Source organism: Neovison vison, chromosome 1 (assembly GCF_020171115.1).
Source record: "Neovison vison isolate M4711 chromosome 1, ASM_NN_V1, whole genome shotgun sequence".
Lineage (NCBI taxonomy): Eukaryota > Metazoa > Chordata > Mammalia > Carnivora > Mustelidae > Neogale > Neogale vison.
Window position 1 is genome coordinate 123,720,079 of NC_058091.1, and position 25,456 is coordinate 123,745,534.

At 38.3% G+C, this 25,456-nt stretch overlaps 2 protein-coding genes across 3 annotated transcripts in view; both read right to left on the minus strand.

Moving 5' to 3' along the window:
• Positions 1-25,456, minus strand: part of EXOC2 (exocyst complex component 2) — a 295,982-nt gene that overhangs the window by 247,333 nt on the left and 23,193 nt on the right. The window lies entirely within an intron of this gene.
• HUS1B (HUS1 checkpoint clamp component B) lies at positions 4,733-5,541 on the minus strand. Its single transcript, XM_044249993.1, is given in 5 exon segments — positions 4,733-5,037; positions 5,040-5,079; positions 5,293-5,359; positions 5,361-5,439; positions 5,442-5,541. Coding segments are annotated over 5 exon segments (591 nt in total).

Here is a 25,456-nt window from a genome sequence, read left to right on the forward strand (position 1 = left end):
CCTGGTGTGCAACAGAATTGAAATTAGACTACCTCGAGTCAAAGAAAAACAAAACAAACAGACAAACAAAAACTAGGACAGGTCATTTCCAATCTATTCCCAGTATTTCAAATCCATTTTGAGCACATGATCATAATGTTAACTATGCTACCCTCAAAGTTTGTCCAAGTAAAACAAAGTAATGTCTGCTAACAATAGGTAATGCCTGGGCCACAGCTGATAGTCCAGAATCAAAAAGTATGATCTATTTTCTTATTTATGATTAAGGAATACAGCTGTGTTCCAGGCATAGAAATCAGAGGCAGCTGAAAATCCAGCATTCATCATATCGGTTCATATATTAAAAAAAAAAAAAAAAATTATGGTATGTCCCAAAACATAGGCAAACCATTATCGCAGGAAGACCATTAAGCCATTTAATTTAGAAATATATGCATATCTACTTTTTACAGTACAGTGTCCAAAACACATATAACAGTGCCTACCAAATAGTATGTATTCAGTAATTATTTGTGAATGAATTATGGAAAGAGATGTCTCTTTTCATCCCACGTCCAATTAGAAATACTCTACATTATGTTTAGCATCACAAATAAATAATCTCTTATCACTCTCAGGAAAGAGTCTAAGCCTTAAGAAAACAATTCATTTCTGAACATTCTCAGTTTAACAACCTATGTTGTTATTTTTATTTTTTTATTATTATTTTTAAAGGAAAATTCTCACCTATAGTTGTCAATAAGTGCCTACAAATTTGTCTCACAAAGATTTTCCAAATGCAATAAACCAATAATCTTTGAAAATATGTCCTAAAGTCTTTCTTATGTAAATATACTGGACAAAGGTTAACAAAAGTCTGACTTTGACTGTCATTAACCTTATTTAATTAAAACAATATAGTCTTTATATTACACAGCCATTTAAGATCATGAAAGAGGTAAATAACAAAGTGAACAAACCTACCCTAAAAATACACACACCACAAGCTAATTTCATCTTTTGAAAGCAGAATTATTGAAACAAAAAGAAAAGTAGCTATTATTACCCACATAAGGAAAATAACTGCAGATACAAAATAAGCCACTTTTATTAGGCAATATCCTCATACAAGTACACTAATAATAAACACAGGATTAAATGATACAAATGGGCAAATGATAAAAGTTGACAGCACTGGAGTATCTATTTGGAATTTCACATATTCATGGTATATGAAGATGGGCTGCAAATTAGGATATACCAACTCTTAGTCTAAGAACTATATATACCATATCCTGTCAGTTACCAAACAGGTTTACAAAAGTTTGCTTAAAAAGAAATATTAATTCTGATGTGTCTCCAGACTCAGATTAATTTATGAAGCATTTTTCAACTACCTAGACCTGAATGGAGATAAACAAAACTTAAGGAGGACCCTTACAAAAATTAACCATTAATAAATACTTGTCTGATATCTTGTGATACTGGGTAGTACACTATAAATAAGTAAGTATGTATCATCATAGTATACTAATGAGTGACCTTTTTAGTAGTGGAATAAAAAAATAGTACAATAAGTAAGAATGTATCATCATAGTATACTAATGAGTGACCTTTTTAGTAGTGGAATAAAAAAATAGTACAAGTGTGTCATATAAATAGGCCAGTACAGTTTTTAACAAGTGATTTTTAGGGAGACAATAAAGACTACACTACTTAGGGAGACAATTAAAAACTACCCATTTAAGGATATAAGGAAGCACTTTATATACATTTCATCAGTGTTTTATTTTCTGAAGATACACTGAAACATAAAGGTGTATTTTCTTGCTTCTTCGTGGTGTTTCTCTAAAAAAAGAAATAGAAGCTGAAATAATTTCCAAACTTGATGCTTTGATTTTTAAATGTGAGGCTTTGGTCTTCCAGCAAATTATCATTTTGTAGCAAATAAATTCCTTCCTACCTACCTGCAAGAACAAAGGATATCTTCACACAAGGATGATATGACAATGGCTTATAACATGTTTTAGACTTTTTCATTTACATTTTATCTTGACAGGTAAGTAATATATTTGCATGGTGATCTACATTTATTTATAAACAAAAGTGTATCCAAGCTGTAAGTCTCTGAATTAAGTCTTGACAGATCAAGCTCAAAAAGTTAACATATAGTTTGGAGATCTGGGTTCTAAAATGGGTTCTGGCATTGACAATTAAAAAACATTAGTTACTTTTATGCTCTCTAAAACTATTTTTTCGCATCTATCGATAAGGTGTTTAGATGAGATCATCCCCAAAGCCCTTTTCATTCTGGATTCTATGAGACCAGGCTTTTAAGTTCAATTACTAATGTAAGACTAGAAACTGGCAGTCCACAGCTTTTCACAATTAAACTAAACTGTAACAAGAACATGTTATTATTTTAAAATTTTTGTATTAATTATAAACAATTTCTACTATATTGAAAAGAATCTTAATTTTTAAGATCTTATATTTAGATGTTACAGTATGAGATAGGCAAATATTTTTTTTAAATAGCAACATATCTGTAGGTTAAGCAGAAGAATAAATAACCCCTCTCGTTTTCAAAAGTTACATTTCAAAGACCAGGCTACAAAACTTTTATAGACACTTTGTTAATGAATTATTAAAAGTTAACCATTATAATAACTCACCATAGTTTAAAATGCACAATTATTTACTTTCCAAAACAAAACATAGGTTTTCTTCATTTCCCTGGTTTTATTTAATATAGAGAATAGAAACAGAAACAAAGACAGAGACAGAGGAAGAGAGACTAAGGGAAAGAAGGAGAGGAGAAGTGATAAAACAGATAAAAAGGCAACTTGAAAATTCTCGTTTAATTAATAAACCAAAGAAAGAATTCAAAAAGATACTAGAAACAAGCATTATAAGTCATTTTATGCACAGAAAGAAAAAAGTCTGCATATCTTATAATTTTCTGAGTTAAAATATTTGTTTTGCATTTTCGGTTTTCATTTAAAGTATACAAAAATGCTGATGAGGGCAGGGGATTTTATAAACATTAAAAATCACTTTTTTAAAAGATTTTTATTTATTTATTTGACAGACAGAAATCACAAGTATGCAGAGAAGCAGGCAGAGAGAGAGGAAGGGAAGCAGGCTCCCTGCCTCGCAGAGCGTCCAATGTGGGGCTTGATCCCAGGACCCTGGGATCACGACCTGAGCCGAAGGCAGAGGCTTTAACCCACTGAACCACCCAGGCACTCCTAAAAATCACTTTAAAAAAAAACAATCTTTACAAACAACTTTAAAAATATTCACAAAGCAGGGACACCTGGGTGGCTCAGTTGGTTGGGCAGCTGCCCTCGGCTCAGGTCATGATCCCAGCATCCTGGGATTGAGTCCCACATCAGGCTCCTTGCTCAGCAGGGAGCCTGCTTCTCCCTCTGCCTCTGCTTGTGCACTCTCTCTCTCTCTCTCTCTGACAAATAGATAAATAAAATTTAAAAAAAAAATAAAAATATTCACAAAGCAATTGTGCATAATTCAGAATTTAGAAAAAAACTTAAGCTATAATTCTGAAATAGTTATGTGTTAATAATTTTAAAATGTTTGAAATACTTTGGAAAACAAATGTTTAATTTTCCTATATTGAAACCCTAAGAGTACTGAAATGGAATCTACTCAAACTGAAAGAAATCTTAAAGTTCCAGAGTTCAAGTAACTTGCCTAGGGCTCATGTTTCTGTGTTCTTTCCACAACACCATGAATGGAATTTAGAAATCAGCAAAACAAAATAAATTAGCAAATTTAAGCATTTTATCACTAAATCTAGTAGGAAATTATTCATTACTGATTAAAATGTAGTCATGAGAATTTACTGAGTCTGCAAAAAATAAAGGTTGCCAAGTTAATGGCTCCTTTTATTGCATAAGCCATTAAAAAACTATAATGTAATATGAAAGAATATGAACGTTCCCTCTAATCACTGTACCAGTCCTTTATGAACCTCTCCTTCCTCTTCTCAAAATAATGAAACATTGAGCATCATTTCCTAAATAGAATAACATAATACTATAGGGAAAAAATGAAAACTTGGTTTATATAAAGTTACCCATAAGAAAAATCTCAGTCCACATAAATTGACTATTTCAAAATTGAATCCTTATGAGTAAGATGCATTATTAGTGAACCTAATAACCAATTCAAGCTCTGTAGATGATAAATCTAAAACCATGAATATAAACTTATATATATATACTGACAAAACACAGCTTTAACAAAAACTATGCAATATTTACAAATGCTAAATAACTTCTATCTTTTAGACAGTATATTAAGCTCTCTAAAGTAAGAAAAATCCCTCAAAAAATTATAATTGTTTTCAAAGAATGAAGTTCCCATTTCACACAGTAGCATTTTATAATAAAAACTGATCCAGTGTTTCAGAAATTCAAAGTTTTTATTTTGTTACAATCCTTTTTCCCCAAAAAAGTTAAAGTAGAAAGTCTTTTTTTGTTGTTGGCCTCTTAAAAAGTATGACGGAAAAAAAAAAAAACCGACAAAGTCAATAAACATACAAATAAACTATCCAATTCTTTCACCAATGATTTTTTTAATAAAAGCTTTGCAAAGGAACAAGAGCTCAGCAAAATGTACATTCTACATAGGCCAGTGAGGGTGCAGACTTGCAAGACAATTAACTCAGGGTCTGTTTCAGTTTTGAAAAGATCATAAGCTTAAAAAAAAATGCAGGCTGCTTGAATTTTTATAAGACAGGAATGAAATACTGAAGAGAGACATCTTCATGAACCAAAACAAGATGAAGAATAGTATTGCTCAAAACATTGCATAAGGCTGTTACAGGATTTATTTGCTGTCCCTCGAAAAACTGCAGAAGCTTCCCACTCTCTACTAGCACTCCCACCATGTTCTCCAGGCTTCCGTCTTGAGACATATCCTGAGCAGACTTTGGAGGATTTCCAAGATTGTTAAAATAACTTTTAATAGACACGACATCAGTTTCTACACTGAAGTTCATTTCACCATTTAGATTTGTTTCAACCAGCACTTATCACCCAAGTTTGCTATCCTTTCTACACTGCTCTTCAGAGTCTTCAAAGCCAGAAGATAAACACAACACAGGCTTTCATGCTGGGCTCCAGGAAATCTTCTCATGACATTGGATTAAGAATCCTCACAGGCCCATCAGATGGATCAAGTACCACCACAGGAGCCCAACCTGTGGGAAATGGCAGCTCCAGACACAGTGAGGATGTCACTTGTTGGTCAACTGGGGCTTCAAGGTAAAAGGCATTCCCTTCTCACTGTTCTGAACAAATGCTCAGATGTTAGCTCTAAATAAATCTCCTTCAACAATTCTAAAACATCTTCCACGCAAAGTGGTGGAAGCCCCCCACCTCACTATACACCACATTCTGGCATCACAGATGACTGAGGTCATCAGGCCTAAAGCACGTAGAGCACACAGACTCCCACCAGCTTTGGAAGGGTGCCACTGATATAAATAAAGAGCTCTCAAAAGTCCTCACCAGTGATGTTGGCACAAAACTTCATGATGCCATGAAGACTAACTGCATCCAGAGTTTGGTAGGAGGGGACCTCAAGTGTGGTAGGTCCCAGCACAGCCAACACTCAGGTTCCACAGAGGGCCACAAGGCATGGCAGACTTTGGGCCCGAAAACCAAGGCCTCTGTTCCCACCTTCTTCCCTCCACCTCCTCCATTAAAAAGAGTTTCATTGTTTCCACTCTGATTATTAAAAGGATAGGCACCCTACCACAAAAATGTCTAAATATTCTTTCTAAACTATAAGAAAATCTAAATCATCACTCCTAGAACCACTTTCCACCTTGTTGATGCATACATTCTAACTGTCTTCATCAGGGGGCGCCTAGGTGGCTCAGTCGGATAAGCACCCAATTCTTGGTTTCAGCTCAGATCATGATCTCAGGGACATGAGATCAAGCCCCAAGTCAGGATCCCCGCTCTGCTCAGACTCTGCTTGTCCCTCTTCCTCTACTCCTACCCACACACCCCTTCCCCCCAAACTCTCTCTCATAAATAAAACAATTATAAAAATTTTTTAAAAATACTGTCTTCATCAACCAGGGCATATATGTAGGTATAGTTATATGTGCTTTATAAAATTATAGCATGCTAGGCATACATTTGAAACCTTTATTTTTTACATGTAAACTACATGACAGACATCTTCCCATGTTGGCAAGTATAAATCTACATTATTTTCAGGTTGCTTAGTGTTCCACTGTATGGATGTATAGTCAAAATGACATTTAGACAATTTCTAATTTTTTTTCTGTTATGAACACGACAATGAACATTTTTCTATAAAACATTTTTTGCACATTTATCCAATTATTGTGCTGCAGTACATTCAAAGAGGAATTTCCAGTCAAAAGATGTGGATTTAAGATCATAACACGTATGTATCACCAAACTAGCCTGCAGAAAAGTTTATCAACACAACCTCCCACCAGGGACACTGGGTAGTAGCAATCTGTTTAATTTGTAGCAATCTGGTAGGCAAAATAAAATATTCTCAACTTGCATTGTGGACGAATTCCATTTTTATGATCTTTGCAACTTTGCATTAGATTTATTTTTATTTATTTATTTTTCTCTGTCCCCTTATATACACTGTCAATATCTTCCCCAGTTTATCATTTGTTTTTTTTCACATTGCTTAAGGTGGTCTTTGCCCTTGGGAAATTTTGAGTCTTTTTTAATGTCAAACCAATGGACCCTTTTCTTGCTACTTACAGAATCATGCTTTCAAAGTTATGTTCTGGTACTTTAATACTGTTTTATCTGCTTAATTACTTAACTCATTAGAAATCTATTTTGGTGTACTAAATAGCTAGTTGACCAAATACCATTTCACTGAACAATCCACTGTTTTCTCCACTAATCTGGAAAGTCACTTTTATCAGTAACAAAAATTATCATTTTAAGACTGTTTCTGGACCCCTCTATATTTTGTCCCAATGATCTATTTTGCAACTATAACATAATGATTTTATTTCTGTATTTTAATTAAATGTCCACTAGGACAATTAATTTTTAATAAGTTATTTTAGCCATTCTGTCACAGATATTGATATAAATGAACTTTAAAATATTGTGTGGGGCACCTGGGTGCCTCTTGATTTCAGCTCAGGTCATGATTTCAGGGTCATGTCAGGCTTTATGCACAGCACGGAGTCTGCTTGGGATTCTCTGTCACCCTCTTCGTCACTCCCTACCCCCAACTCATTCTCTCTAATAAATAAAATCTTGTTTAAAATATTGAGTAAGATTCTTGGTGGGGAAAAGTCAAGATGGCGGAGAAGTAGCAGGCTGAGACTACTTCACGTAGCAGGAGATCAGCTAGATAGCTTATCTAAAGATTACAAACACCTACACATCCAACGGGAGATCGAAGAGAAGAAAACAGCAATTCTAGAAACAGAAAAACAACCACTTTCTGAAATGTAGGACTGGTGGAGAAGTGAATCCAAAGCGACGGGAAGAAAGGCTGCAGGGCAGGTAGGGGCCGGCTCCCGGCAAGCAGCGGAGCAAGGGAGCACAAAATCAGGACTTTTAGAAGTCTGTTCCGCTGAGGGACATCGTTCCAGAGGCTAAACTGGAGTAAAGCCCATGCGGGGTCAGCATGGCCTCAGGTTCCACAGGGTCACAGAAGCATTGGAGGTGTCTGAGTGTCGCAGAGCTTGCATGTATTAGAACGAGGAAGCCGGCTACAGAGACAGAGCCAAGGAGTGAGCTCTCAGCTCGGGGTTACCTTGAAGCGGTCACAGGCTTGGTGAGCTCGGAGCGTGGCCAGAGGCCAGGGAGACAGGAATAATTGGACGCTATTCTCTTGAGGGCGCACTGAGGAGTGGGGCCTGAGCTGTTGGCTCCTCCAGGTCGTAGACTGGGAGGCCGCCATTTTTATTCCCATCCTCCGGAACTCTAGGAAAAGGGTTCAGGGAACAAAAGCTCCTAAAAGCAAACCCGAGCTGATTACTCAGCCTGGCCCTGGTAAGGGCCTGGGGCAAAGAACTTGAGAATCACTACAACAGGCCCCTCCCCCAGAAGATCAACAAGAAATCCAGCCAGGACCAAGTTCACCTAACAAGGAGTGCAGGTTCAATACCAAGGAGAGCAGCGGAATTCCAGAGGAGAAGAAAGCAAAGCACAGAACTCATGGCTTTCTCCCCATGATTCTTTAGTCTTGCTATCAATTTATTTTTTTTTCTCTTTCAATTTTTTTTTCTCTTCTTCTGCTAAAATTTTTTTAACTTTTACCCTTTTCTTTTTTAATGTTTTTAACTAGTTTATCTAATATATATATATATATTTTCTTTTTTATATTTTTTCTTTATTCATTTTCTTTTTTTGTTCCTTTTTTTTTTCTGAACCTCTTTTTATCCCATTTCTCCCCCCCACCCCCAAGATTTAGGATCTCTTCTGATTTGGTTAAAGAGTATTTTCCTGGGGTCTTTGCCACCCTTTTAGTATTTTACTTGCTCCTTCATATACTCTTATCTGGACAAAATGACAAGGTGGAAAAGTTCACCACAAAAAAAAAGAACAAGAGGCAGTACCGAAGGATAGGGACCTAATCAGTACAGACATTGGTAATATGTCAGATCTAGAGTTCAGAATGACGATTCTCAAGGTTCTAGCCGGGCTCGAAAAAGGAATGGAAGATATTAGAGAAACCCTCTCGGGAGATATAAAAGCCTTTTCTGGAGAAATAAAAGAACTAAAATCTAACCAAGTTGAAATCAAAAAAGCTATTAATGAGGTGCAATCAAAAATGGAGGCTCTCACTGCTAGGATAAATGAGGCAGAAGAAAGAATTAGCGATATAGAAGACCAAATGACAGAGAATAAAGAAGCTGAGCAAAAGAGGGAGAAACAAATACTGGACCATGAGGGGAGAATTCGAGAGATAAGTGACACCATAAGACGAAACAACATTAGAATAATTGGGATTCCAGAAGTTGAAGAAAGGGAGAGGGGAGCAGAAGGTATATTGGAGAGAATTTCCCTAATATGGCAAAGGGAACAAGCATCAAAATCCAGGAGGTGCAGAGAAGCCCCCTCAAAGTCAACAAGAATAGGTCCATACCCCGTCACCTAATAGTAAAACTTACAAGTCTTAGCGATGAAGAGAAAATCCTGAAAGCAGCCCGGGAAAAGAAGTCTGTAACATACAATGGTAAAAATAGTAGATTGGCAGCAGACTTATCCACAGAGACCTGGCAGGCCAGAAAGAACTGGCATGATATACTCAGAGCACTAAATGAGAAAAACATGCAGCCAAGAATACTATATCCAGAAGGAGAGATAAAAAGCTTCCAGGACAAACAAAAACTGAAAGAATTTGCAAACACCAAACGAGCTCAACAGGAAATATTGAAAGGGGTCCTCTAAGCAAAGAGAGAGCCTAAAAGTAGTAGATCAGAAAGGAACAGAGACAATATACAGTAACAGTCACCTTACAGGCAATACAATGGCACTAAATTAATATCTCTCAGCAGTTACCCTGAATGTTAATGGGCTAAATGCCCCAATCAAAAGACACAGGGTATCAGAATGGATAAAAAAACAAAACCCATCTATATGTTGCCTAAAAGAAACTCATTTCAGACCCGAAAACACCTCCAGATTTAAAGTGAGGGAATGGAAAACAATATATCATGCTAATGGACATCAGAAGAAAGCAGGGGTGGCAATTCTTATATCAGATCAATTAGATTTTAAGCCAAAGACTATAATAAGAAATGAGGAAGGACACTATATCATACTCAAAGGATCTGTCCAACAAGAAGATCTAACAGTTTTAAATATCTATGCCCCTAACGTGGGAGCAGCCAACTATATAAACCAATTAATAACAAAATCAAAGAAACACATCAACATTAATACAATAATAGTAGGGGACTTTAACACTCCCCTCACTGAAATGGACAGATCACCTAAGCAAAAGATTAACAAGGAAATAAAGGCCTTAAATGACACACTGGACCAGATGGGCATCATATCACTCGGCATCAGGGAAATACAAATCAAAACCACAATAAGATATCACCTCACACCAGTCAGAATGGCTAAAATTAACAAGTCAGGAAATGACAGATGCTGGCGAGGATGTGGAGAAAGGGGAACCCTCCTACACTGTTGGTGGGAATGCAAGCGGGTGCAACCACTCTGGAAAACAGCATGGAGGTTCCTCAAAATGTTGAAAATAGAGCTACCCTATGACCCAGCAATTGCACTACTAGGTATTTACCCTAAAGATACAAACATAGTGATCCAAAGGGGCACATGCACCCGAATGTTTATAGCAGCAATGTCTACAATAGCCAACCTATGGAAAGAACCTAGATGTCCACCAAGAGATGAATGGATAAAGAAGATGTGGTATATATACACAATGGAATACTATGCAGCCCTCAAAAGAAATGAAATTTTGCCATTTGCGACAGAACTAGAGGGTATCATGCTTAGCGAAATAAGTCAGTCGGAGAAAGACAACTATCATATGATCTCCCAGATATGAGGAAGTGGAGATGCAACATGGGGGGTTATGGGGGTAGGAGAAGAATGAAACAAGATGGGGGATTGGGAGGGAGACAAACCATAAGTGACTGGTAATCTCACAAAACAAACTGAGGGTTGCTGGGGGGAGGGGGATGGGAGGGGAGGTGAGGTTATGGACATTGGGGAGGGTATGTGCTAAGGTGAGTGCTGTTAAGTGTATAAACCTGGCGATTCACAGACCTGCACCCCTGGGGATAAAAATATATGTTTATTAAAAAAAATTTTTTTTCAATATTAAAAAAAATATATTGAGTAAGATTCTTAAAATAACCCTACGAAAATTTTGATGGGATTATCAACACCCTAACATACTATATTCCTGCTTCTTTCTCTATCTCCACTGACTAGACTATAAGTTCCAGGAGAGAACAGGCTTTTGTATTTCCATGTATTGCTATATACCCAGTACTTAGAACATTCATCTGGATATACTGACGCTCAACACATATTTGTTAAATGAACAAATGTATCAATTACATTAACTATCTATAATACTGAATCTTCCCTCTTATTCAAATCACTTGTATCTGACAATTAACTATTCAGCTCTGTTCAAAGAAGCCCATGTAACTATCTTGAAGCTAGTCAACCTCCTGGGCACTGAGTCTCTCTCAACTGAAATCATTTTCCAGTCATCTATTATGTTTTCTTTGTAGAAAATCTTATTACCTTAAAATACATCAATAATTTTGGCTTTTACTTTTCAATATTTATGTGTTACTTATTTTAACTGCCTTACTGCATTTGCTATAACTTCTAAAACAATGCTGAATAACTATAGTATTAGCAAGTATCTTTGTCTTATTTCTAACAATAAAAGGTAAGCTACAATCATCAAGATAGAACACAGATCAATGGAACACAACAGAGAATCCAGAAATGGACCATCAACTCTATGGTCAACTAATCTTCGATGAAACAGAAAGAATATCCAAGAGAAAAAAGATAATCTCTTCAATAAACGTGTTGGGAAAATTGGACAGCCACATGCAAAAGAATGAAACTGGGCCATTTCCTTACACCACACACAAAAACAGACTCAAAATGTTTAAAAGACCTAAATGTGAGACAGGAATTCATCAAAATCCTAGAGAACACAGGCAGCAACCTTTTAAACCTCAGCCACAAGAACTACTTGCTAGACACATCTCCAAAGGCAAGGGAAACAAAGGCAAAAATGAACTCTTGGGACTTCAACAAGATAAAAAGATTTTGCACAGCAAAGGAAACAGTCAACAAAACAGAAAGATAGCCAACATAATGCGAGAAGATATTTGCAAATGACATATCAAGTAAAGGGCTAGTATCCAAAATCTATAAAAATTTTATCAAACTCAACACCCAAAGAATAAATAATTCAGTCAAGATAAATGGGCAGAAGACAAGAACAGACATATCTCCAAAGGAGACATACAAATGACCAACAGACACATGAAAAAATGCTCCACATCACTCAGCATCAGGGAAATACAATCAAAACCACAATAAGATACCACCTCACACCAGTCAGAATGGCTAAAATTAACAAGTCAGGAAATGACAGATGTTAGTAAGAATGTGGAGAAATGAGAACCCTCCTACACTGTTGGTGGGAATGCAAGCTGGTACAGCCACTCTGGCAAACAGTATGGAGGTTCCTTACAAAGTTGAAAATAGAGCTACCCTATGACCCAGCAATTGCACTGCTGGGTATTTATCCCAAAGATGACAAATGTAGTGATCTGAATGGGCACTTGTACCCCAAAGTTTGTAGCAGCAATGTCCACAATAGCCAAACTATGGAAAGAACCTAGATGTCCATCAGTAGATGAATGGATAAAGATGTGGTATATGTACATGTATATGTGTATGTGTGTGTGTGTGTGTATGTGTGTGTGTGTGTATAATGGAATATTACACAGCCATCAGAAAATGAAATCTTGGGGTGCCTGGGTGGCTCACTTAGTTAAGCCTCTGCTTTGGCTCAGTTCGTGATCTCAGGTCCTGGGATCAAGTCCCACATCGGGCTCTCTGCCAGCAGAGAGCCTGCTCCCCGCCACACACTGCCTGCCTCTCTGCCTACTTGTGATCTCTGTCAAATAAATAAAATCTCAAAAAAAAAAAAAATGAAATCTTGCCATTTGCAAGGATGTTAATGCAACTAGAGAGTACTACGCTAAGTGAAATAAGTTGGAGAAAGACAATTAACATGACCTCATTGATATGTGAAATTTAAGAAACAAAAGAGAAGATCATGGGGTAAGAGAGGAAAAAATAAAACAGGACCAAACCAGAGAGGGAGACAAACCATAAGTGACTCTTAAACCTAGAAAACAAACCGAGGGTTGCTGGAGGAGAGAGGGGTCTGGATGGGATAACTGGGTAATGGACATTAAGAGGGGGCATATAATGTAACAAATACTGGGCATTATATAAGACTGATGAATCACACACCTGCACCTCTGAAACCACTAATATACTACGTATTAATTAAAATTTTTTTAAAAAATTTAAACTTTAGGGGCACCTGGGTGGCTCAGTGGGTTAAAGCCTCTGTCTTCAGCTCAGGTCACGATCACAGGGTCCTGGAATCGAGCCCCGCATCAGGCTCTCTGCTTAGTGGGGAGCCTGCTTCCTCATCTCTCTGCCTGCCCCTCTGCCTACTTGTGATTTCTGTCTGTCAAATAAAAGATTAAAAAATAAATAAATAATAAAAAATTGTAATTTTAAAAAAGGCAATCCTCTAGAAGTTTCTCAACCTGTTTTTCATTACTCCCTCTGTAAGGAGGCTTTTTAGCCTAACTGCCCTAAAGAAATTCTAATATCATAAATATACTGAATGTCTATATAATGTACTATATGTATATCTGTACTTTACACATAAAAGTTAAGATATTTTTTGTCCCCTCAAGGGTTAATTTTCAGTTATTGTTCCTGTTAAGAATACATGCTCTAGCCCTGTTATCATTAAGTAGGATGTTTACTATTGATACTACATAGCTAATAATTATGTTACAGAAAATAGCTTTCTATCCTTAGTTTGTTGAAAGTTTATTTTTTTCAAGATTGTATTTAATACTTGACAGAGAGAGAGATACACAAGCAGGCAGAGCAGTAGAAAGAGGGAGAAGCAGGCTCTCTACTAACAAGGGAGCCCAACGTGGGGCCCAATCCCAGGACCCTGGGGTCACGACCGGAGCCAAAGGCAGTTGCTTAACCAACTGAGCCACCCAGGTGCCCCAAAAGTTTATTTTTAAAATTAGGAATGGACAGTGAAATATACCAAATATTTTCTCAACTTTTGAGATAACTTTTTTAACCTATTAATACAGTGGATTAGAATAATAAATTTCCTATTAATGAATTAGTTTATATTCTAGGAATAAACATTACTTGGTTCCTTATTTTTAATTTGTTTTCTTTCTTTTATTCTTTCCTTCTTTTTCTTTCTTTCTTTCTTTGAGAGAGTGAGAGAGGGCACAAGCAGGGGGAGCTGCAGATGGAGAGGGAGAAGCAGGCTCCTCACTAAGCAGGGAACCCAAACTAGGCTAGATCCCAAGACCCTAAGATCATGACTTGAGCCAAAGGCAGATGCTTTACCGACTGAGTTACCCAGGCACCCCACTTGGTTCCATTTTATTAGTTCTTCAAACATTCCTAGATTTGATTCACTTCTACTTTAAGAGTTTAACATCTTAAATTTTATTTTCAATTAATTAGAAATTACCTTCTCTTATATTTCTTTGCTCATTTTTGTAGTATCAAGAAGCATTCAGCAGTGCACAAATATTATTAAGCACTTACTGTATCCAGAATGCTGTTCTGGCCTTACACAAAGAATTTAAAGTTTTCCATTATTTGCTATCTCATAGTTATTTAAATAGTATAGAAATGTTTTATTCCTTGTATGTTTCCTGTTGCTTGCTTGTAAAACCATCTATATCTAGTACATCATTATGTATGATTGTTTGAGAATTTCCTTCATGGTAATAGAACCGTATTTTATAACTCTTCTTTAGATAATTTCAGTATATGTTTCAGAAAGTTAGATATTTCATTCTGATTTTCAAATTTAACATCATACTACTTTCTTCCAAAGCTGTGGTTTTATCATCTCTGCCACTGTCTTGAGTATTTGTAAGTATCTTTTTTTCATGGTTAGACTTGTGAATGCTTTCTGTTTTAATGAGCCTTTATAATAACAGGCCTTGATATAAGCTGTAAATTCTACCTTCTTTTTTCAGGAGAGGTGTCTATTACCTACAGCTTCAACCTGTAGCTTCAACATTTGTCAATTCCTCTTGCTTGGGTTTTATTTTGTTGTTGTTGTTGTTTTCTTTTTTCCTATCTATCTACATTGAATACTTAGTTCATTTGTTTCAGTCTTCCTTTAATAACCTTTAAAGCCACTACTTTTCCTATCTATAATGTTGGTCACACCATTGATTTTGACATGACAAGAGTGGGTTCACTCTTCATTTGTAAGTGATTTGTAGTTGCAGTTTTGATTTCTTCTTTGACCCAAGATTAACTTTAGAAGGCTTTAAAGAATTCAACAGTTAACAGTTTTTTGTTGAGCTTTATTATTATGATTATTGTGATTATTAAATTCCAGTATTTACTAGCTTTATTCTTAGTCCAATTTGTATACTTGTTTTGGTCAGAGAATATAGCCCATAAATGTCCTAACTGGGGAATTTACTGAGCTTTCTTTTGTGGAATCCCTTCACTTACTTATTCCCTGACATTCCCTGGTGCCTGTTTTAGATCAGGAGTCAACAAACTATACCAACCAAGAAATACACCTGTTTTTATAAATAAAGTTTTATTGGTACACGCAAACTCATTTCCATGTTGCCTATTACTGTTTTCTTACTGCAACAGAATTGAGTAGTTGTAATAGAGACTTTAAGGCCCAAAATGCCTATAAAGTATTTACTAATCACCCTTTCAGAAAAAGTGTGCCAACCCCTATTAGATGATGGCAGGTCAGCATCGCCTATATCAACACCATTCTAACTTGAAACATCTGCAGATTTTCAGCTCTTTTAATTTCCAAATATATGTTAAGGTTCCTTTCCTGTTTCCAGCACTGATATTTTCCTCACAATTGTGAGGAATTTTTTATAATAGTGATTTAGTGATTTATAACATATAAGAAACTAAGAGGAAAGAACATATAAGAAACTAAGAGGAATTTTTTATAATAGTGATTTAGTGATTTATAATAGTGATTAGAACATATAAGAAACTAAGAGAGAAAATAAAAAATATTGGTATATGTGACAGCATCTTCATCCTGTAAGTCCTACTGATACAAAACTAAATAAATACTCCAAATATTATCTTACGCTTACAAAAGGAATTTCAAAAACTGTCTTAGCATCCCTTTTGGAAATTAAGGGCACATACTGCATGGAGCACTGGGTGTTACATGCAAACAATGAAACATGGAACACTACATGAAAAACTAATGATATACTGTATGATGACTAACTTAACATAATAAAATTTTTTAATAAAAAATAAAAATTAATTTAAAATTTTAAAAAATAAAAAATAAAAAGAAATTAAGGTCTATTGAATCTGTTGTTGCACAGAACTGAGAAATTCGGTACTTTGCTTTATTTCTTTAAAGACTTGACAAGTTGGGTTTTTTTTTTTCTTAATAAACTTTTTTTAATAGTTTCTGGTTTATAGAAAAATTAAGTAGAAAGTACAGAGAATTCCCATATAGCTGTGAATATTAATTGAGGAAAACCTCATTTTGGATGGAGTCAGGAAGCCCTGATGGGACTTTTCATTACAGCTTACTTCACATTCCTGGACAGGAAGAAATTCAATTTATCATTCCAACAAGGAGGAAGATTTCTCCTTGCCAAGCAACAGCCCACCAATAAGAAACTATCACAATTCAGATGATGAGAAACATCACTGTTAGGCAGGAAACTAGGCATGAGTGACAAGGAGGATGGACCTTAGACATCCTGATGGAGAGCCCTAACAGAGCACCACCTGGAGGACAACCCCATGGCACCCATCTAGAGGGTGGTTTGGTTTGTGGTTGCAACAGAGTTGGAGAGAAGGACATTGTGCTTGTTGTGCTCCTGCAGAAAGGAGCTCCTTGTCCTTCTTTGACCTACATCTCTAAAATAGAAATAATGCAGTTTCCTACCCCGAGCAGCATTTTTAGAACATTTTGGGAAAGGACATGTAGAGTTGGCTCATTATTGTATAAATCTAGGCCTGTTCAAATGTGGCCTCCTGAGGACTCATGCAAAAGAAAAGGTTGATACAAACCCACAGCCCAGAGTTTCCAGGGCCTTTGTCTCTGGTGACTGGCCCACTCCTCTCCTAGAGCATACTTCAATAAAACTACACTCACTTTACTTCCATTTTGCTATCCTGTAAATCTATACTATGTAGTGAAAAAAGAACTGAGGCTTCTTTCCTTTTCCATATAACTTGCAGTAACATCACCACATTAAACTCCTGCTTTCCTCCAACACACTTTCCTTCAAAGCCATCTCTCCTCTTCTTTTTCTCTATAAAGTAACCTTCCTCTCATTCTCCAGACTTGCCTATGGTTTTCCATAGCCTGCGTGTCCTGAATTGCAATTTTTCTACTATCCCCAAACAGTTTTATGGTAAAATAAGTAGTCATTTTATTTGGAAGGTTATATGGCCCTTCACAAGCCCCACATACAGTTTCATTTATAACCAGTATCTTACATTAGCGTGGTGTATTTGTTACAATTGATAAGCCAAAATTGATACATTAGCCAAATGCCATAGTTTGCTATTAGGTTCACTTTTTGTGTTGTACATTTGAGTTTTGACAAATGTATAATTACACGTATTCACAATTACAGTATCATGGAGAAGAGTTTCAATGCCTTAAAATCCTTTTTTCCCCCTTCCCTTAGCATATCATACTTCTTAAATGTTTTTCAGTGGTTGCCCTACAGTTTGCATTACACATGCACAACTAAACCAAGTCAACTGTCAAATAACACTGTACTTCATGGCTAGTGGAAGGACCTAATAACAGACTATTCCCAATATTTTAGTATTTTTTATAATATTTTTTATAATATGTTCTCATTAATTTCTATTCTCCATAAGCTATAATCACCAAATACTTTGTTCCTGTTATTAAACTATTAAATCAGTTAAGAATAATTGTATTTATCTTCATTTATTCTTCTCTAACACTCTTTATGTAGATCCTAGTTTCTGACCTTTATCATCTTTATTTCTGAGGAATTTTTTTTTTTTAGATTTTATTTATTTATTTGACAGACAGAGATCAAAAGTAGGCAGAGAGGCAGGTGGGGAGATGTGGGGAACAGGCTCCCTGCTGAGCAGAAAGCCTGATGCAGGGCTTGATCCCAGGACCCTGAGATCTGACCTGAGCCAAAGGCAGAAGCTCTAATCCACTGAGCCACCCAGGTGCCCCTGAGGAATTTTTTTTAATGTTTTCTTTAATTTTTTTTAAAGTTTCTCCAGTAAGCCTACTGGAGACAAATCCCTCCAATTTTTAAGTATTTCTCATTCATTTTTGAAGGCTAATTTGATAATTTTACTTATACACAAAATTCTATTTTTTTTTCTTTCAGCACTATAAATATTACACTTTTCTTATTCTTTTCTAGCTTATATGATATCTGAGAAGAAATCCAATCTAATTCTTATCCTTGATATCCTAAGGTGTTTTCCCCCTGGCCTACTTCAAGATTTTCTGTTTTTAGTTTCCTACAATTTGAATATAACTAGATATAGATTTATTTTTTTTTTTATTTTTTTTTTTTTTAGCATAAGTCCTGCGTGAGTATTCTCTGAACTTCCTGGGTCTATGGTTTGTTGCCTACTATTAATTTTGGAAAATTCTCAGTTATTGCTCCAGGTCATTCCACAGACAGGCCCTCATGCACAGCATAAATGGAGACTCACCCACCCTGTCCCCCACAGCCTACTACTACCCCCACACTGTCTCCCACAGTTCCCCACTGAGGCCCACCAGTTATCCTTCCACCCTATCCTCCACCCTGTCCCCTACATTGTACAGTGAATAATAAAAAAGAAGAAAAAAAGAAAATCACAAAATGTTAAAAGAAGAAGGAGGAGGAGAAGAAAAAAAAAAGATTAGGAGAAGAAAAGAAAAAATAACAAAATAAACACTAACTATGTGTCAAAGTCCTTCAGGTCACCAAACATAAGCTAAATAGGTTAAAAGGACCCAAACCAGGCTCAGCCAGGGACTTAAACAGGTGCTTCAAATTCCCTACCAAGGGCTCCTCATGAGATCGTAGCAAGAAATGAACCAATCACAGCCAGGTATAATCCACAGTGATTTTCTCGCTTTTTGATCTCAAGAACTCTTAAAAAAAAAAAAAAAAAGTGTGGGGGAGGGGGACAGATACCGAAAGACTTTATTTGTGCAGGTTATAGCCACTGTTAACACTAATAATAGGAAAACCTCATTCAAAATGGACTCAGGAGGCTGACAGGGGGAGCTCTCAAAGCCTATCATTCCTGTCAACTGCAGATCCAATAGGAAGAAAAGGGCCTATTTTACTACCCCAGCAGGAAAAAGAAAGTTTTTCCTTCTCTCCCAGAAACAGCCTAGAGAGAGAGCCAATGAAAAGCCATGATACTTCCACTCCCAGTTTACTCCCTATGGACTTTTTGTTTCTAACAGCCTACCCACTCTCCCTTTTCCTCCATAAAAGAGAGTTCTTTTCCTTGTCCATGTTCTCTGGGCATGGCTATGCTTTTGCAATTCTCTACTATTCCCAAAGAGACCTATTTCTGCTGGTGAAATAACTGGTAGTTATATTTTTTAGGTTAATATAATTAATACTTACTTTATTAGAAATAAAAACTTATAGGACGCATCAGTGGCTTTTCCATTTCTAGTAAGGAAAGCTGTAACAATTTTGGCTTTTGGAAGGTTTATTCTGTCTACACGTAATTCCTTTTTCTTTAATATCTGAATGACTGGTCTCAAGAAGACACAACTTAAGTGGCTTTACAATACTGTATTTTTTCTGTTGCATAAGGCATATGGTATGTTAACATTTATACAGCTGAGAGGAAAATGGTTTTCATATTTTCGTTTCTTATTTATCGTTTTGCCTAAACTCTTTGGAATAGATTCTTTCTTCTCATAAGTCAGAGAACCCACTATATCTACTCTGGTATTTTCAAATGAGGAAGCTGCAGCTGTAGGACAAGAAAGAAAGTCTACTCTTTCTTTATTAAGCTAACAACCCGCCATGCTCTATATCTGCATTATTCAGCATGTATAGGGTTCTGGGTGTTGGACATGGCATAGTACCTCAGGAGAAGGAAACAAGAAGCCCCTTTATTTATTCCTTCTCGAACATTTTTCCTTTATGTAGATCTGAGTTTCTCTATGTATCATATCCCTTCTCTCTGAAAAACTTCTTTAACATTTTAACTTCTTCTAACATTTAACATAATCTGGTGATAAATTTCCTCAGTTCTGCTTGTCTGAGAAAGTCTTTATTTCTCCTTCACTTCTGAAGGTTAACTTCACTGCATACAGAATTCTGATAGTTTTTCCTTGCTTGTATGGTTTCTGAAGAGAAGTACTATGTAATATTTGTCTTTGTCCCTTTCTAGGAAAGGTGGGTATTCCCCACCCCCCAACTTCCTTCACTATTTTCCCTTTGATGTTTCTGCAGTTTGAATATATATCTTGTCGGGGACCGCCTCCGGCCGGGAAAGTCCCCACCATTACAAGATGGCGCTTGGCTCACTGCCAGCAAAATACGCTGCAAGTAAACAACGAACTTTCTGGTGAAGCTTGCCTAAAGGAGGACATAGTCATTGGCTGTTTCAAATTTAATCAGCATAGTAACAGGACTCTCATTGGCTCTCCCCATTGCTTGGCCCCTTATTGGTCACCTTGTTCACTGATTGGTCATGTAAACGTATATAAGTGTGTAGACTTGCGGAAATAGAGAGAAGATACATCTGAACCGGGGCTTCTTGTCGTCCTTGCGGGTCGAGGGCGGCAAATGGTGCCGAAACCCGGGAATTGTTAACGAGTAAGTAAACCTTGCAAGGAGAAAAACCGCAGGTAAGCGGGGAAGGAACCACGATTAAAGTGGTGGCAATCTTGTACAAGACCACAATAAGAAGCGGGCGGCCATAGAGCCAGGATTTTCTTAAGGGACCATGATTAAAGTGGTGGGAATCTTGTACAAGACCGCAATAAGAAGCGGGCGGCCATAGAGCCGGGATTTTCTTCCGCGGTAAAGCGGGGAGTAAAGGTCAACTGAAGTATATGCGCGTAAAAAGTCAATGTGTTGGTTAGTGTCTTTAACGTCTGCATCTGTTGTCTTTGTGTTCATAACGGGATCTGAAGTATCTAAAGAGCGGTCTTCTTGTGCCTCAGAGGGGGGTAGTTCTAGTGAAGAGGAAGAAGAAATGTCAGGGGAAGAGTTAGACCGTAAAATGCACTCCAAGTTTGAACAGTTGAAACCGTCGACTCCAGCAACGCCTAGTGCCCCTCCGCTGTATAATCCTATGGCGTGCCAAGGAGCTTGTAGCTGCTGCACCACATGCGGTAGTGGCAGGGTTTCGAGCTGGAGAGATCATGGCCTGGCCTCTGCCTTTCCGGTTTTAGAGGACCAAAACAACCAGCGGTATCATCAGCCTCTTGATTTTAAACTAGTTAAGCAATTAAAGGAAGCAGTCATGCAGTATGGCCCTCAGGCAGCCTTTACAGTATCTTTGTTGGAGACGATAGCGGGAATGAACTTAGTCCCTGAAGACTGGGGTAATCTAGCCCGCGCAACCTTGTCAGGAGGGCAATATCTAGTATGGAAAACAGCCTGGCAAGAATACTCACAGGACACTGCCCGCCGTAATGCAGCGGCTGGAAATCCTCAGTGGGACCTAGAAATGTTAATGGGAACGGGACCGTACATGGGAAAGCAGGCCCAAATACAATACAACCCTGCAGTGTATCTGCAAATAGCCGCGGCGGCCACTAAAGCATGGAAAACAATTCAAGGCAGTGGGGATTTACAGAGTCAGCTGTCTAAGGTAATACAAGGACCAAATGAGGCATATGCTGATTTTGTAGCAAGGCTGATGCAAACAGCTGGTCGAATATTTGGGGAGGCAGAGGCAGCCATGCCATTGATAAAACAGCTGGCTCATGAGCAAGCTAATAAGTGGTGTAAAGAAGCCATCAGACCTTGGAAAAGCAAAGACTTGAGTACATATATTAAAGTTTGCAGGGATATCAATGACAGTGTTATTCAAGGGCAGGTTATGGCTGCAGCTATCACTCAAGGTTTACAAGGATCACAGGGAGCTCAACAATATAAACACAGGGGTACTCCTAGAGTTTGTTATTACTGCAAGGAGCCAGGACACCTTAAGCGTGAGTGCCCAGAGATAAAGGTGTCTTATCAGGAGCCTAAAAAACCAGGTATCTGCCCAAGATGTGGGAGAGGTGCCCACTGGGCAAATGAATGTCGCTCAATAAGGGATATACGAGGAAACTCTCTGCTTCCAAGAGGGTCAAAACACGGGAAGGGGGGCCCCACACCCCAGGGCCCTCAAATGTATGGGGTGCTCCAACAGGTGGCTCGCTCGCATTATCCGCCGACGAGCCAAGGCGAGCCACAACAGGGAGTGCAGGATTGGACATCCGTGCCACCACCAGACTCATATTGACTCCAGAGATGGGGACCCAGGTAGTCGAATCAGATTTTAAGGGTCCATTACCTGAGGACACCGTGGGCCTCTTGCTAGGACGGAGCTCCACGGCGTTATCAGGACTCATTGTTCACCCCGGAGTTATAGATGCTGATTATAAAGGAATGGTGAAAATCCTGGTATCTTCCCCACGTGGAATTACAGCTATTAGTCCAGGTGATAAGATAGCTCAAATCCTGGTATTGCCTAGTTGTCACAAGCTTTTTGGAAGCCATGAGGTTACGCGGGAACAAAAGGGGCTCGGTTCATCTGGAGCTCCTCTAGCATGCGTCACGCTAGGCATGGAAAATAGACCCCTTTACTCTCTTTGGATAAGAGGCAAGAAATTCATAGGCTTATTGGACACTGGAGCAGATCGCAGTATCATCAATGAAGCTGATTGGCCTAAGGATTGGCCTGTGCAAAAGGCTGATCAAACACTTCGAGGATTAGGGATTGCTCATAGCCCCATGTGCAGTGCAGCTACACTGCCATGGAAGGATGATGAAGGCCACCATGGACTTGCGCAGCCATATGTCCTTAAGATTCCCATTTCATTGTGGGGACGGGATGTTTTGGCCCAAATGAACCTGAAGTTGAGTACAGAATTATTCTATAGTGAGGAAGCTCAAGCCTTAGTGACTAAGTCTGGTTATCCTGGAACGGGAGGCCTAGGGAAACAGCTGCAGGGCACTCCTGAACCTATTCCCTTGACTAATTACTTCTCTCAAAGAATAGGTGGGCCGGGGCTGGGTTTTTCTTAGGGGCCACTGAACCTCTAAAAATTCAATGGAAAAACAGTAAACCCTTGTGGGTTTCTCAGTGGCCCCTGCCTAAAGAAAAATGTGAAGCTGCCCACACGTTGGTAAAAGAGCAACTTGCCGCTGGGCATATTCAGCCCTCCACATCACCATGGAATATGCCTATTTTTGTGATTAAAAAGAAGTCAGGGAAGTGGCGATTGTTACATGACTTACGAGCTGTTAATGAAAGGATGGTGGCCATGGGAGCAGTACAGCTGGGGCTGCCTTTAGTCTCAGCCCTGCCCTCTGGTTGGCCCTCTGTGGTAATGGATATTAAAGATTGTTTCTTTTCCATCCCATTGCACCCCGAGGACACCCAATGTTTTGCTTTCACAGTACCTACCATTAATCATTCTAGTCAGGATCAACACTATGAATGGGTGGTATTGCCTCAGGGCATGGCTAACAGCCCTACAATGTGCCAATTATATGTAGATCAAGCCCTGAAGGAGGTGAGAACACAATTTCCCCCACTCATTGTGTCTCAATTTGATAACCACTACCCATCACATCCATGGCTACAATTCAGTTTATCCAATCCAATCATATATCCTAGGATCACTCACCATAAACCCCTCAGTAATGTAAGGCTTATATTCACTGATGGATCTAAGCAAGGAGTAGGAGCTATAGTTACCAAAGAAGAGAGTTGGACCTTCCTATTTCAAAGCTCCTCTCCCCAAGAAACCGAGCTGCTCACAGTGATAAAAGCATTTCAAATGTTTCATCAAGAACCCTTCAACCTTTTATCAGATAGTAGATATGTGGTGCAAGCTGTCTCTATCATTGAAAATGTGGGTTCTATTAATGCCAGGTCTACTATCTCTAAGGCATTACAAGAAATCCAAACATTAGTTTGGGACAGGAAGGCTCCATTTTATGTTGGCCACATACGAGCTCATACAACCTTACCAGGCCCCCTGACACAAGGTAATCGGTTAGCAGACTCCTTAACCAGAGGAGAATTTGTCTTTGCCATTGAGGACCCACTGCAACAGGCAAGACATTATCATAAGCTGTTCCATGTGAATGCTTTAACTCTTCGCCTCAAATTTAACATAACAAAAGCACAGGCATGGGACATAGTAGTATCCTGCAGAAACTGCGTGACTTTACTACCTGCACCGTCTTTGGGGGTTAATCCTAAGGGTCTGTTACCTAATCATATATGGCAAATGGATGTCACACATGTTTCAGAATTTGGAAAGTTAAGATATGTTCATGTCTCTGTAGATACCTGCTCTGGAATAATTTTCGCCTCAGTGCATACGGGGGGAAAATCCAGAGATGTTATTGCCCATTGCCTACAGGCTTTCGCGGCATGGGGAAAGCCACGCCAGTTAAAGACAGATAATGGTCCAGCCTACACCTCACAACCCTTTAAAGCCTTCCTACAACAACTTGACATTCACCTGATACATGGAATACCCTATAACCCACAAGGACAGAGTGTTGTGGAGCACGCGCATCTTACAATAAAAAATGCGCTTTATAAACAAAAAGGGGGAATAGGGGACACCTTCAGGTCCCCTAAAGATAAGCTCAACACCATTTTCTTTATTTTGAATTTTTTAACGTTGGACAAAACAGGTAAATCAGCTGCAGACAGACATGCAAGTGCTGCTGCTGCTCCCCTTAAGCCTTTAGTACTCTGGAAGGACATCCTCACGGAAAGTGGAATGGACCAGATCCAGTGTTAGTATGGAGTAGGGGATCTGTATATGTTTTTCCACAGGAAAAAGAGGCTCCAATTTGGATCCCAGAGCGGCTGGTGCATGCAGCCTTGCCTCAGAACACCAGTCATGATGCTGAAGATGCTGATGATAACACTGGGGATGCTACACCTCCTGCGGCAGACTCAAGCCAGAGAGCTGTGAGCAGTGGTTAAAGCATGGTTATATCCTTTACCAGTGACTAACTCTTCTCTCATATTCCCTCCTCTCCCTTTGATGCATGGCAGGTCTGTAACTTGTTAGGAGCATGTACTGATATCTCAGCAGTGTCCATGTTAAATGGTGGCAAATTCCTCAACTGTTCTTATAAACAAAATGACTCTAGTACCTTTGAGACAACAGTTAATGTGTCTTGTCCCAATAATATTATTTATCAGCCCACTCCCATATGGGTCTCGCCACCTTTCCTTTCCCTCATAACAAATGCTAGCGAGCTGAATGATACGTTGAATTACACTAAGAATTGCTATCTTTCCCAGTGCTGGAATGTCACGGCCTTCAAGCTGGCTGTGATTATGTGTATCCCTACCCATGTTCCTATCCCAGTTTTCATTCCAGATGACAAGTTACTGGTGGTGCTATCCAGAAAGAAGAGAGATTTGGGTAT